Source organism: Apis mellifera, linkage group LG11 (genome assembly GCF_003254395.2).
Source record: "Apis mellifera strain DH4 linkage group LG11, Amel_HAv3.1, whole genome shotgun sequence".
NCBI lineage: Eukaryota > Metazoa > Arthropoda > Insecta > Hymenoptera > Apidae > Apis > Apis mellifera.
Genome location: NC_037648.1, coordinates 11,510,950 through 11,526,745, shown reverse-complemented (window position 1 = coordinate 11,526,745; position 15,796 = coordinate 11,510,950). Strand labels below are relative to the sequence as shown.

The window sequence follows — 15,796 nt, the reverse complement described above, 5'->3', positions numbered from 1 at the left end:
CTTTTTCGCGCTCGATACCTCATTGCCTTTGTCTCGTATTTTTATAGTCGCGTTTCAACTTTTTAGATGAAAATAAAACGATAACGATGGCGAGATTCAGTTCATATTTTACCGATATGTGGTGCAAATTTTTTTGTTTCAGTAGGTATTTTTTTATTATATGTTAGAACTTAAAATTAGCAAAATGATTTACTCGATTCTCTTTTTATCTTATTTCTCGATCACAAATTTAATAAAAAAAAAAATAGTTAAATTAAATATAACGAAATAAATTAAGTTAAAGGAAGATTTAATTTGATATTTCTACGATTTCCCAAGATCTTCTTATATTTTCCACACCATCTTCCGTTTCGTTTTAAATAGTCATTTTACGAGAAGGATTCCCGCCACAATGAACGTTGTGCCGCGAAACGATCCACTCTTCTTCCCACCACCATCCAATCATCGAAATCGGCACAATCCTGAATCAATTTCCTTAATCATCCTAACCAACAACTCTTCCAATTCTGTGGAAGTAATCGACACCTTCGATTTTCCAATAATTTTTATTTTTATTCTATTCACACTCTTCTTTCCACTTAATCCAATCATTAATACAAAATTATCGTTAATATTTCATCAATAATTCTTCCAACTATAAAAGTAATCGATATACTTTTTCCTCATCCAATAATCCTAACCAACAACTCTTCCAATTCTACGAAAAAAGTAATTAGCACCATCGATTTTCCAATAATTTTTATTTTTATTTCCGTATACTCTTCTTTCCACCACTATAATCCAATCATTAATCCAAAATTATCATTATTCATCAATAATTCTTGCAATCCAACCAACAACTCTTCCAATTCTACGAAAATAATCGATACAATAATTTTTATTTTTACTTTTTACTCCGTCCACTCTTCTTTCAACTACTATAATCCAATCATCCATAATCCAAAATTATCATTATTCATCAATAATTTTTGCAATCCAACCAACAACTCTTCCAATTCTACGAAAATAATCGATACAATAATTTTTATTTTTACTTTTTACTCCGTCCACTCTCCTTTCCACCTCCAATCAAAATTAATACAAAATCATCATTACCCTATTCCATCAACAATTCTTCCAACCACAAAAAATAATAATCTGCACACTTTTCCCCCATCCGCAATCGCAAAATCCCTCTCCAAAATCTTTAACTGACCCGCCGATCGCAATTGTTCCAGCTACGGAAGCCAGTGTCGACACTCTCGATCCCGGGGGCGATGAAGAACAGCGGCGGCGTGGGCGGCGGGGGCGGCGTGGGGGGCGCCGGGGGTGGCGGCGGTGCTGGTTGCGGTAGCGGCGGCGCAACCGGAACCGGCGAGGAGGCCGGTATCGCCCTTGTCGGCATCCACTCGGAGTACCCGCGCTACGTGGACGAGCGCGTCCTGGCCGGGGGCGGGCAAGTGAAGGGCCCCTCGGGCAGCATCGGGCCGGGCTCGAAGCACAAACCGAACGTCGGCTACCGGCTCGGCAGGCGGAAGGCCCTTTTCGAGAAGCGGAAACGCATCAGCGACTACGCCCTCGTCATGGGGATGTTCGGAATCATCGTGATGGTCATCGAGAACGAACTGTCCAGCGCCGGTGTCTACACCAAGGTGAGCCTGCAAAATTGTTAATCGACGATTATCTGTCGATGCTTTTTTAAGGTTGTTTCTTTGAATTTGGGTTAATTGGAATAACAGAGGCAAGCTTTCTTCTTTTGCTAGGGGATAAAATTTTGGGAGTGAGTTTGAAAATATAAAGAAGACTGCGAGAAGTTTCATGGTATCGAGATTTGGATGAAAAATATATTTGATTTCGAAGAGTTTTGTGAGGAAGGTAGTAGCATTATAAATAATAGATCAACGCGTGATCCCACTTTTTAACGGAGGATAATACAAAATTCTTTGAAGAAGGAAAAGGATTCCTGATTTAATACGAATACCTCGAGTCTCCAGAATGCTATAAACAGATTCGTATTAATTCGTTAAAGATTTTAAAAAGTTGGTTAAGTTTCTCTCATAAATCGAGCTCCCGATAAATTTACTTGAAAACAAAGTACTCTTAATCGAATAGCGATCGTTTGCATAATCAACGGATTTCTTCTTTCGTAGGAGCCTCTTAGAGAATCTTAAAAACGTCCGATTCCTTCGTTTTAATCCCCCAGCATCGCGAAAAACAAATTTCGTTAACAGCAGCCTGGAATTTCAACTAATAAGAATACAAGGGAAGAGCACTTTCTTGGCAACTTTTTAATAGATTCAACCGGCCTACTTCGCGATCAGTTTGTCTCTCGTTCAGTCGATCCCTGAAACCTGACGGCGTTCCAGAACTGGACGAAACTTTTCAAACTCGCAAACTCTCGCGACAGAATTAACAAGAGTACATCCATTCGGATTATAATATAGCGTGATAAGAAAATTTAACCATTTACGACGCTATCCTCCAGTTTTAAACGATTCTTCTGTTAACGCGTTACATTCGTCCGATATTTTCAACAGTTGGACGGATTGTTTTGAAATTATTATGGGTGCTAGGGTGGCTTAAAAAAGGTGGTTAATATTTATTCAGGAAACTGGCCGAGTGTTCTTCGTAAAAAGGCGGAAGAATGAAACCGAATTGCGGCGATGCAAGTTGTATGCTAATGGCGGTGCTTGATGTATTTTCTATGATAATTTGAGAGCAAGAAGAGGAGGGAAGTGAACATTAGGATGCATATTATGAGAAGAATACTAAAGGATAAAATTGCGCGGAACCCATTGGATTTAGCATGTGTCGAGAATAATTTCATGGAGGTATGATGCTTCTTCTTTCTTACAATTTGAACAAAACACGTCGATGAAATATATATTTCGTTGAATTGAATTTCGAAGTTGATTGAAAAAAATGTGAAACATCAACAATATCGAAGAATTTCTTGAAATGATTTTTTTGAAATGAGATGATACTCTCTGTGATATTTAATCAATATTAAGTCAATGATTTCTTTTAATCAATATATATGGAATATATTATGGAATAATTTCAACGATTCCTCGTGGTTTACAAATTGCAAATTTGAATAATAATGATATGAATAATTCGAGCGATATTAAAAGAGTGTGATGCACCTTTTCGTGCAATTTTTTCTCTATTGATAGTCGAGTGCATGTTTGTTAAAAGACAAGAGATAAGCTCGAAAAGCTTTTACGTCTCCTCATTACGAAATCGTTAGATGTACGTGACGATGAATTTTAATCTTACTTCTGAGTATAGCCTTCCATTACCTCTTTCAAGCGATGATCACGCGTTCTTTTTCACAGCGAAACAACACACGTTTAGATCACACGTGCTGTGCTAGTAAATTTAAAAATATCCCATGTATTGGAAGATATTGGTCGAAAAGCGTGCAAGGAATTAATTTCTTGGGAAGAAAAAGAGAGTATCGAGCAACTTTTCTCAACTTCTTTCTTATTACAAAAGTATAAAGGAGGGGGAAAAAAAAAAGATAAAGCAAAAATCACTCGAATTAAACGATCGAAGAAATTTCATTATTTCTTTCATCAAGAATTAGATTATTTCTCGCCCTCGAGATCTTGCCTTTATAAATAGTTCAATTCGAAACTCGTTATTTGCCCATTAATTCAAAGGTTTCTCGCGCCTCGTTCAATTAAACTACTATTCGCCTGCCGGCCTGCGACGACTCGATCAATCGAATGTCTCTGCTTTGAAAGCACCTCTTCTTCCTCCTGAAGGTAATGAAGTGCGTCGCCTTCCTAATTAGATGGCAAATTGATATGTTAATTAACCGTCTACTCCGTGATCAATTGGCAATTCCGAAGAGATAGAGAAATTTCTTGCTCCCTCGTACATATATAGAATAACGAAATATCTGAAGGCTTCCTTTTTGTGGTATTGAGTGTAAACTAATTTCTTGCAACTCTTGTAAATTTTGTAAATTTATATAAGGAAAGGAAGAGAAAGGCGAGAGAAGAAGGATCTCGATAAATAAAAGAAACGAACGATATCGTAGAATAGTAAAGAAAATCTCTTTTGTCCAGGAAATTCGGGAATTCTAGGCGCGGGAAAATTGGGAGGTAAAGCACGAAAGTTTCATTTATTTATTCTATCATTTTATCTTGATGCCTCGCGTCGATCAGACGTTTTCCCGATATATTTCATTCAGGAATACGAAATTGATACATACGAAAGAATTGAACCAGTCAACCGTGACGCTTCCTGTTTCTCATGAAAATATTTGCCTCAATCGCTTATATATCTCATTCTCTTTCAAACGTGATCCCACTTATTTCCCTCAGGAATAATCCTCGAATCAAAGATCAAAGTGATCTTATTAAAGAATAATTGTAGCTTCATATTTCAATTTCTCATCTGAGAATTTCAAATTTCGAATTTTTTCGAAAGATGTTTTCTACGAAACGAACATTGAATGGCTGGTCAAAAATAATATCTACACGAAGATATTTCCACATCAAACACCATATTTTCCATCTATTCTAAAGATGCAAAAATTCGATTCCAATCACTCGATCTGATCCTTCTTTCGCCCCTTTTATTTGAATTAAGTCTTTGACCGATAAATCACCTGTTCACACCGATCGAATAAATAGGATAATGGCAGGAAGTCGGTGCTCGACAGGGCGAATTTATCGCCCTGTTTATCTTCCCAATTCTTTCGCTCGTTGAACGAACCGTGGTAACGATCTGTATTTCCATTCCGCCTATTTCCCACCCCCGTTCCATTCCTAATCATCGTTCGCCGATTTTGGTTAAATCTAGCGTGAGGAAAGGCAAGCACGGTTGACGACTGAATTACGCTGTTGACCGTGGCAACAGTGTGGCTGAACCGGCGCCAAGTACCGATGAATAGATTAACAATATCGGTAATGGGTTGGAGGGAGGGAAATGGTGGTTGTGCGTCTGGTGAAGAAGAAAAGAAGGCCAGGAGGTTGCATTCGATTGCTCCCTTTCTTTCTGCCCTCGAATACTCTCTGCCCGGATTCCGGGCCAAATCTGGGAATGTCTGATCTTAGGGGAATCCTTTATGTATATATAAGGTGTTTTGTGAGTTTTAAAGGTGGGAGTTCTGTTGATGAGAACCGTGAAAGGATAGAATCTAATTATGGAGAAAAGAAGAGAGAAGAAAAATTTTGTAATAAAAAAGAGAAGGGTGCAACGTTGAAGGGTGAAATTTGATTATTCTTTTGTCTCTTTTAAAGTGTTCTGGTTCTTTGATTTTTAGGTTTGGTAGAAGTGTTGGCTGTGAAAAAGAAATAATTTGAAATGAAAGAAAAAGGGAAAAATGTTTGATTAATCATTTATTAAATAAAAAGATGAATTCGTGATATATAATAGAGGGCCCATTTTTGATTGTGAAAAGGTGAAAATGGAATTGTTCTATTGTTTTCCTACATGAAAGGATAATTTGTAATAGTTTGATTAAAGTAAAACTTCCTTTCAAAAATTAATATTTTCGAATTGAAATTTAATATTACAGCCAAGTAACGCGATTGTTTTCAGCTTTATTAATAATTCAAATCAAAAAGTGTAAAAAAAAGAAAGAAATCTATATTATAACACACTTTCTCCTTTCAAGAAATCCACAGAAATATTTAACGTTTGTTTGTTTCTTGATTTGTCGTTTCACGCGACTCTTGGAAATTTGCATTGGGACATAGAATTGCAAATATCTCAAGATAGAGTCTTTCAAAAACGAAATTTGGAAAATCGAACGATCAGTAGCAGCACGGCTAGTCTCATTTTTTATGCATTGCTTTCCTTACATTCGTGCATTCATATATTGTGTGTTTTGCATAAAAAGAAATGGTGAGAATGATATCAATTTTTCTTCAAAGTTTTCGTTTAAATTTTTTATTTTATTCGTTTCTTCACCTGTACGTAGAAGAACTCTAATTCGAAGATGAATCGCTCGAATTCGAATTGAATTTGGAAAAAAATTAGGTAAGAACTTTAAGTCGGGAATATATCAAGAGGATTCTTATTTTCGCGTAAAAGGAAAGATTTCGTTCCAATGTTAAAATTGTAGTTTTAATAATAAAGAAATTCTCGGCGGTTCTTTGTGAAACTAGATTCTTTGTGAAAAACGAACAGAGATTGTACTTTGTATTCTTTCTGGAACAAAAAACAAAAAAAAAAGAATACAGGAGTGAAAGCGCCAACGATGCCAATCTGTAGTTTTATAATGCGAAACAATCTTCCATTGTTACAAAGAAAACAAAAACTTGTAGGAGAAAATTGATATATTTTGAATACAATTTGCACAAAATATCCTTAAGCATTGAAATATTCTTCTTAATATTTGTATCCTCGAGGAAGAGAGACACTAAAATTATCGAACCTATTAAGTTTTCAAATTTCTTTTTTATTTTTGTAATTTACAATTTACGTTACATCGCGACAATAAATCATTTTTTTTTAAAAAAACCATTTTAAAGTTTCTTTTGAACAATATGTTCGAGGAATTATTTTCAATTGGAGGCTAGAGTTATAAATGCATTTGAATTTTAAGTAGAGTACATTTCAGTAAGATAAACGAATTGAATAGGAGACAAAGAAACGGTAATATATCATCTTTCTTGTTGGAAAGATTCTGACTAACATCTCAGAACTTCGATTGCATACTGTTGTTCGCCGATATATTCCATGCTAACTCAACTTTTTTTTTTTTTCTCTCTCCAAACGAACATCGAAATCTGTCTCTTTTAGAACTTTTTCGTGCCCTCATCCCTTCCACGAATAATAAATTATGAACACATACACGTGTAGAATCTAGAAATTATATATCTCGCCTCTTGAAGAAGAAGAAAAATAGACGAATCTCTCTTATTATTCAAAATTTTATCAAAATGTAAATTTAAAATTGGAAAATCATGAAAATATATATATATATATAAATTTGGAAAAAAGGAATATTTCGTCCTTGAAAAGAAGAAGAATGTAAACGAGTTTCTCTTATCTTGTTAAAACAAAATTTACTTGTGTAAATTTCATTCATTAATCATTATCAAAATTTAAAATTAAAAAATTTATTTTCAATAGTATCCAAGTAGTATCCATCCAAGTTTCAAAATAGTAATTATTCATATCATATATCGTGATATAAAAGTGACAAAAGAAACAAACATAAATGAAATCTGTCAAATTACTTACGTTTGATTACTCTTTTCAAATGAAAAATGAGTGGAAACTTGATTGCATCCTGTAATGGTTTCCATGAAACTTGGATATCGGTATATGGCACGTTCAAAGGTGCAGACTTGTATAATTAAATTCAGGAACTCGATATAAACGTTTCACTCGGCTCGATATGCCGATACTTGCTAGACGAAAACGTTGAATTCAAATGTTGCAATTAATATCAGCCCCCCCCCCCCTTCCTCATCCAGACGAAATTAACGAGTTCGAAGAGAACGAATCGAGCCATTAAACATATAAATTGCACCTCTTTCTTTTTTTTTTAAAAATGTTATCAATTTTACGGGGAATTGTTTCAATTTCTATTATCGGAAAATTTATCGTTTTATCATTTATAAATTTCAAAATTTTTAAAGAATACACTTGGAAAAATTAACACATCCTTTCAATCCTCAGATGTAGGAATTATTTTGTCATTTTCCACTCAAATTCGTGATAAATCAAAAAAACATGAAAACAACATTTCTTTGCTATGGATCTCTTTGGAATCAATATTCATTCTGCACGTTGTTGAATCGTCCATCGTTCATTGATGCATTGAAACTTTTCACAAGAAATGTGAAAGTGACAAAAAGAAATTTTCCACATATTTGATTCCTCAGGCATTTCTTTTTTCGATGTTTTACAATTATTTTTTTTTTATGTTTATCAAAATGCTGTACACACACAAATCTTTCATTCCCCTTCGATTTTTAATGCTATATTGAATGAATAAAAATATGCCTTTTTTAAGGCGATGCTTTTCATTTCGAAGCCTCTTCCTCTAATTCTTCAAACTCGAAGACCTTTCGTCTGACTCCTTAACTCGTTTAACATTGTCACAATTATGACAGGTGACTAATGTTATTACGAAGCTAGAGACTCGGGTCATTTTAAAAGAAGCCACACGAGATCGAATACTCCATGTAATAGATTAGAATATCGTAACCTCGTATTCTATTAGATAAACGAGCCGTGTATCGTCTTTCCAATCTAAGGCGATGAAATTTATTCAAATTAAATTTGAAATTTGAACGTATGACAAATTCCATGGAGAAATTGCCGGGTCGGTCAATTTCTCTAATACGTGATGTGTACCCGGTCTCCACGTGTATTTCAACATTTCCCCTGTTTACTCTTCAAGAATTAATTGAAGATTGGAAACACAAATAACTGCATGTGCCAAATTCTAGATTGGGCAAACGATTTCTTTCCTCCTCCCCTCCCCCCAAGAAGTTTATTTATTTATTTAACTTTTCAGTTCGTCATTCGAATATTCGAATTATTTGTATAAAAGGGGCTCGAAAAAAGTATTCTGAATCATTTAGAAGAATTTATTTACTCGAACTTAAACGTATATGAAAAACGCAAATACATTCTTCGTAAATCGAAACGTGTTAAGATAATCATTTTGAATCATTGTTTCTTCAATTTACGTTACCTCCCTTTTTACATTAGCGCAAAATTAAACAAAGAAGGGCGAAACAAGACGAACGTAATGAACACTTTCGTAAGGAAGACGAAAAGTAGTTAATTGCTGAAAAGCAATCCAAACTTTGGAAGTGGTCTTTTCTTATGCATTTTTCGCGAGTGTTGCGCGTTGTATATATACATCCGTGAACAAACAGGCACGCCAATTAACAAAGTCAAACAGTTTAAACGTCTTGCGAAACGAAAATTAATGTTTCACGCAGTTCAAACTCAAACCCTCTTCTCCCCCAGCCCCTTCCCTTTCCCATATAACATCCACGTGCTAGTTATTCGCGCCAAGTCGAAACAAGTTTCTACCCTTGCGATACAATTCCTTAACAATCAAAATATAACGAGATATATACTCCAATAATTTCATTATTATCGTATTAATCTCGTCGATAAATATAAAAATAAAACAAAATTTACCAATTTAATGGAGCAAAAAAAAAAAGAATCGAGCATAGAAGAAGAATATTTTATTCTCTTTTTTTTTTTTTTTTTAATACATTTCACTAATTCACACATTTGTATTCTTGTATTACAGAATGCGCAGAAATATCGTAGAAAAGAAATTTGAAGTATAATCGATCGAGAATTGCAATCGCGACGATTTTTTCTTTCTCCCGCGTGGAAAGAAGCGGGAAATTCGAATATCCAATAATAAGGTCCGCGAGAGGGAGCCGGAGTTATGGAGTACGCCTGTGTAAACCGTTCGCGATACGAACGGAATACACGGCGGATTATTTGTTTGCCGTATCGCGTAACAGTTCAGGAGGCGTTCCATTTCTTGGCGTAGCCGAGGCGGGGGCGAGATGAAGCGAAGTCAATATTCGCCAACGATAAATCCTTGGCGCCTGTTTATGCGGCCCACCTTCTCCAACCGGTTATTATGAATTTTCCCAACCCCTTTTGGGAAAGGAGCAACGTTCGATATAAAGAACCGAAGGTTTTATTAAAGGTTTTCCACGAACAATGCGCAAATATACGATTATTCACGAGAGATATGTGTATTCACGATAAAAGTGCTGTTTAAGAAAATAGTCGGACGGTGAACTCGTTATGGATGAAGTTGAGATGTTTCGAATAATGTTATTACTTTAACAGTTTAATAACTTTATTTGGAAATGCTTGAACGTGTTGAAAAAATTATTAAGGTAACTTTATCCCGTGGCGCGTTAAAATTTTGGCTATCTCTGGAGATAGAATGAAATTGAGGATAAATTTGAGATTTCGTTTTTTTAGTTATTGAATAATTGAAAAGAAATTGGTGGAAAGCTGGTAAACTTGTATCCAGGAATATATTTTCACCGTGATTTTTAATCTTTTATTCCTGTTTCATTTTAACTCGAAGAGTTAACTTTTGAATTTTCGGGCATATGCAGTCGAATTATGAATATTTAATAAAGTTATAAAATTGTGGTGGACTTTGTGATTAAAAGTGATCAAAATTATATATATATAATTTTAAAAGGGAATAGAAGGTATTGTGTAATTCGTGATTTATATTCATGATACAAAGTTAAAAACTGATAATGTTTAAAATAGAGAATTTTCGTATTCAAAATGTACTTAGTTAACGAAATACACGTATACCTGGCTTACTTCCAATTGGATAATGATAAATAATCGATAAGAGGATGCTTTCTAAATGCTTTAAAATAAGTAAATAATAATAACAATAATTTTTTTATTTCCAGAAAAAATTATATTCCATTTATGAAAATATTTTATCAAATGGGTAAATAAATATATTTATGGAATAATAGCGAGCAATTATTATTCAATTATTCCAATATTCGAAATTATCAATTTTATCGCGTAATGATACACGAATATCGAACTACAAAATAATTATATATATAAAAAAAGAAAATCGATTATCGACCGATAATATAACACGCGAAATATAAAAATAGAAGGAATAAAAAAAATACTTGGAATAATTCTAAACGATCAAACATTCCAATAATACTTGACAAATTATCGAACGTCCCATCCCTTTCTCTGTTATATATCCGACCAAAATTCAGTTTCGGGGCGGAAACTTCCCAATAAGATATATTATTATACCGAGATTCCGCGGTAGATGTGCGGCGGCCACACGCGGCACGTATCATTGGCCGGCAGCCAATGACGGACGGGGTGGAGATAGATTTAAGTAACTAGTTCATGTTCGTTGGCGTGCATCCCCCTCGAAACCACCACCCTCTGGCGCCAGGATCGCGTTCAGCTGGCTCGATCCTCGTTTTTCTATTAATTTCCATCGAGAATTCCGGTGGCGATCTTTCGGTAAACGGAAAATTGCAACAATTTCAATCCCTTTATTCTTGATCGAAAACGTTCCTTGTTGCCTCGCTTATTGCGGGCATAAGAGATCCTAATCTCCATTATCGCGTTTAATCTTAACTCTCCCCTGTCTTTTCTTCCAGATACCAGATCTCCTTTCAATCTTGTTTCATTTTAATCGAGGGTTTTACGAGGATGGACAACGTTGATCGTATTACTGTTTTCGAAATTCCCGCTATTCGTTTCCATTTGGAACGGACATTTTTGGAGCGATTTTTATACGCGTTCTGGGAGAATAATGGATTTTCAATTTGTACGGGAGCAGCGTGATAACACGAAAATTTGGGAAGATAATGCGTTTTCGGTGATCGATGAAAATGGAATTATTGGCCACGGTGTCGTTAATTGGATAAAATTGAGGTAATTATATTTTGCACGGTTGCGATGTAAATAAAATTTATGGATCGCGTGTGTGCGATTCAAAGTTTGAATTATTTAATTCGTTGATCTATTAATTCCAATTTAGACGAGTCATACGTGTGAATTGGTCAATGAATGGGTCAAAAATAACATTGTTTCATTCGTTCCGGACAAAAACGTATTCGTAATTATTAATTTTAGCCGGGTAATTAGAACGTGATCAGATTAATTTCACCCGCCTCCGTCGTAAAATTTTTTATCACGCTTTTTCTCTGAAACGAAATACAAAGATACGTTTCTATGAGAAAAAATAACGAAATAAGGAAATAAAATTTGATAAAAATTCTATATATCTGTTCTTACAATTTTCAAATGTATAAAGAAAATATACAACAAATAAAAAAGAAAAAAAAAATATTCAAATAGACATGGAAAAATTTTTCTTTCTTCCAAGAAGATTCCAGAAAATTCCAATGAAAAAAATTCCAAATTCGATTCTCAGACAGAGAAAAGAGGAAACAATTAACAAACAATTAACAGTTAACAGCAAACAAAAGAGAGAAAAAAAAATTCCCTAAACAGACATGGAAAAACTTTTCTTTCTTCCAAGAAGATTCCAGAAAATTCCAATAAAAAAAATTCCAAATTCGACTCTCAGACAGAGAAAAGAGGAAACAATTAATAAACAGTTAACAGTTAACAGCAAACAAAAGAAAAAAAAATTCTCTAAACAGACATGAAAAAACTTTTCTTTCTTCCAAGAAAATTCCAGAGAATTCCAATGAAAAAAATTCCAAATTTGACAGAGAAAAGAGGAAACAGTTAACAAATAATTAACAGTTAACAACAAAAGAGAGAGAAAAAAAAATTCCCTAAAGAGACTTTCCAAATTCTACTCTCGACAAAGAAAAGAGGAAACAGTTAACACCCAACAGTCTTTATACATCGGGTGGTGGCAGTGACAGTCTCAAAGACGAGAGTTCCATTTCCTCTGTCGCGGCGTCTCTCCGTAAAATTCAATCAAAACCGCAAACCATGACCCGCCAAGTAACAGAATGCATTAGCTTTGATCCCGAATTCTGGATCCCTCCTTCGTTCCCCCTTGATTCTCCTCCTCGGCGATAGACAACCGGTAAACAACCATAAGATGCTAATGCTAAAACTGGGGGAGGGGGGATTATTCACGCGGATCTTCGTGAAGCCGCCACTGTTGGTTTCTCCTCTTGAACGATGTTATTAATCACAATTAGACCGGTGCTAATTTCCCTCTCCCTCCCCCTCCATAAGGGAGAATTTTGAGTGATTTATCGCGATGTTGCGAAGTCATCGGGGAATAGCAAGTGTAATTCCATCCATGGACGTGAGAAATGAACAGTTGTTGCGGGTGTGGAACGATGAACAATACGTTGAACGTTGTTACACGACGTCCTGGGATGGGTTATCATGGATACCAGTCGTGTGCATGTACTTGCTGTTTATACGCGCATAATAATAATGGTGGATGAAAAGATTATTAATGGAAATAAATGTAATTTCGTTGTTGGGTTGTGGATTGGATGAGAATTGGAATGGAAATAAAATTTAAAAGATTTGGAGGCTAATAATTACGTTACAGATTAGAAATTTATATTTGTCGATGTATAAATATCAAAGGAAATAGAAAAGTGAAAATCTTTTTAAGGGATGGAATTTTTTTTCTATTATTATTATAATATTCGATGATCTCGGAAAAATCAATGCTTATCCCTCGTTCGTTAAATAAAGTGGGAAATGCTGGGCGAAGCGTGAACTCGGTAAAGAGGATGAATCTATCAAATCGAATATTTTCAGGTCAATTGTTTTTATGCTTGACGCTTATCATTAAATTCGTGATATTCTTTACCTTTTATTATCTCATCGTCCCTTCTGAATTCTGATTCCAAATAATAAAAAAAATCGTGTTTGGAATTCGAAGAATAAAAAAATAATTTTAACAATGGACAAAAATAAACGTGTCTCGATTTTATTTATGTGTTTTAATTAACGATTTATACATAATTATTTATTACTCGTATTATTTTCATTAACCAATGAGATGAAACTATTTTAAGATTTTAAAAAATGAAAAAGATTTGATAAAATAAATAAATGGTTTGATGCTTCAATTTATCGATGATTCAATTTACTTTAAAGAACTAATCTTCAACTCTAATATGCAATATTTCTTATAGAGAAAATTGTTTTCGATAAAAAAAATATTTAAAGTTCGTTCGAAAAGATGATGCTGCATTTTTTCCCAAAACATAATTAAGCATTCAACGTGGAAAAGATTAAGGATTCAATAAACGAAGAATTTTTCCTTGATAAAGTCGCAAAAAAAAAAGAAAGAAAAAAAAGATGAAAGCGACGTTGTTCTGTTCCTTAATCCTTATCACGAGGCAAGGATAAAAGCATTCTGACCCATTTTTATCGGGGCTACAACCACGAATGTGGTATCTGGCGATCCTAATCCTTGCATAACGTGCAAACTCTATACTCGAAACCATCGTGAAGGGGGAAAAAGCTCGTGGCATCCTGAAAGCCTGTATCCGAAACCAAAGTATCCGACGTGAGAACGGAATAAGAAGGTTTCTGCTTCTTCTCCTCGTTATGGACGGTGACGAAAATGTATAAAGGACGATTCGAGGCGAAAAAAAGTTTCTTTAACTATTCAAAAGAGAAAAGACAGAGAGAATTTAAATAATTTCTGAAGAAATATATATATTTTTAGGTGAAAAAGAATTCTTGTGTCAACAGGATAATGGATTTTATTTCATATCTCGGTTACGGGAAGATCAACCGAAAGTCAGTCGGTGAAGTGAAAAGTCTGCAAACACGGTCGCCATTAACACGGTGCCCTCCCTTCGAAGTTAAATCCTCAATTTAAAAAGTACACTAGGATGGAAATAGAAAGTAGAAGATTTACAGTAAGAGTTACGTGATTAAGATAATGGAGAAATTAATGATTTGTGTCTTTGGATATTTAAGAAAAATTGCTTTGGATCAATGCGATTCGATTTTTGATCTGAATAATATTTTAAAAACTTTTAAATTATATAAATTTATCGTCTGGTAAGGAAATTTTGAATCGACGAATTGAAAAAGCGAAAAAATATTGATAATAAAATCGAACGTGAAATTAATTTTTAAAAATCGGAAACAATTTGAAAATTTCTGTTGGGCGTTGGATTAATTCTTTTTTCCCAATGATATTTCGAAAAAAAATTAATTACAAAAAACTATATTCCATCCACGCAACGGCAAATAACACACAGAAAGATATCGTAGGATGCAAATGGAAAGCAATTTCATTCTCTGAATGCGTAATATCCATAAAATTTCAGCATCATTTTGCTTTTTTTCGAAAGGCCAACAACAGAGCTAAAAATCGAATCAACTATCCCTGGATCCTGTTTCTTGTCGTTGTTCCAACGGAAGAAAATGGAGTTTCAGAGTTACGATTGTCATTATTGTCTTGGATGAAACGATTGCTCGTGGATCGTTTAACTAATGGGTATAATGAGTAAAAGTTGAAACGAGAACATTTCCGAATTTCCGAAAGAAAAAGCAAAAAGCAACTCCACAAAGGGATTAGAAAATGTTGAACAAATCTTGGATGAAATTCGAATATTTTTACACGAAGATTAATTCGCTTTTAATCCTTTCTTCACAGATCATCCCTTGTTCACACCTTGTTACAAAGCAATTTAGAAAAGAGCGAATGAAGAAGATATCGATTGTTATTTTGAATATTTTGATCTCTATATAAATGATCTATGTAAAAGATTTTAAAAATTATCTTCGTATATTTTTATAAGTAAATATTTCGTAAATGAAAGACAATTGAAATTAAATATATAATGATAGAATTATAATAACAAGATCATGTTGTTCCATTATTATGATTTTTAAATTCACGTATTGATAAAAATTCGTGCTCGTACATTTTTCAAAATGTATGATCAAAGACATTTATCAATGCAAATAAAATAAGAGCACAAAGAATCAAATTTTGAAAATCAATCCAATTAATATTCGATAGTCTCTCTCTCTCGTCACCGAAAAAAAAAGACTATCGAAAATTTATTCATAAAAAAAAACTCCAGAGATTAAAAATTCGACAATACAATACAAATTTTATTTTTATCGCGAAAGAACTCGAAAAAAAATGTAAAAAAAAAAAAAGAAAGGGAGGAAAAAAAGATATTGGTATTATTATCCTAAAAAAGAAAAAAAGAAAGAAAGAACATTGCAAAAAGAAGAAAGAGAGAAAGAGAAAAGGAGAGAAGAAAAACACTCGATAAAGTTGGAATTCCTATTTCATCCTCTTCTTTCACCCCTTGGCCCGCGGGAATTCGCCTCGATCGATCTCCAAGCATTCGAAACGGTT

The 15,796-nt window shown here is 34.1% G+C and overlaps 1 protein-coding gene across 4 annotated transcripts in view; it reads left to right on the top strand.

The window, feature by feature from the left end:
• LOC410317 (small conductance calcium-activated potassium channel protein) overlaps window positions 1-15,796 on the top strand; it is a 228,054-nt gene that overhangs the window by 151,948 nt on the left and 60,310 nt on the right. For all 4 annotated transcript variants that reach the window (XM_006566310.3, XM_393798.7, XM_016914843.2 and 1 more), the window contains one exon: window positions 1,218-1,631. In XM_006566310.3, the coding sequence (XP_006566373.1) occupies window positions 1,218-1,631 (414 nt within the window). The remainder of the gene's footprint in view (window positions 1-1,217; window positions 1,632-15,796) is intronic.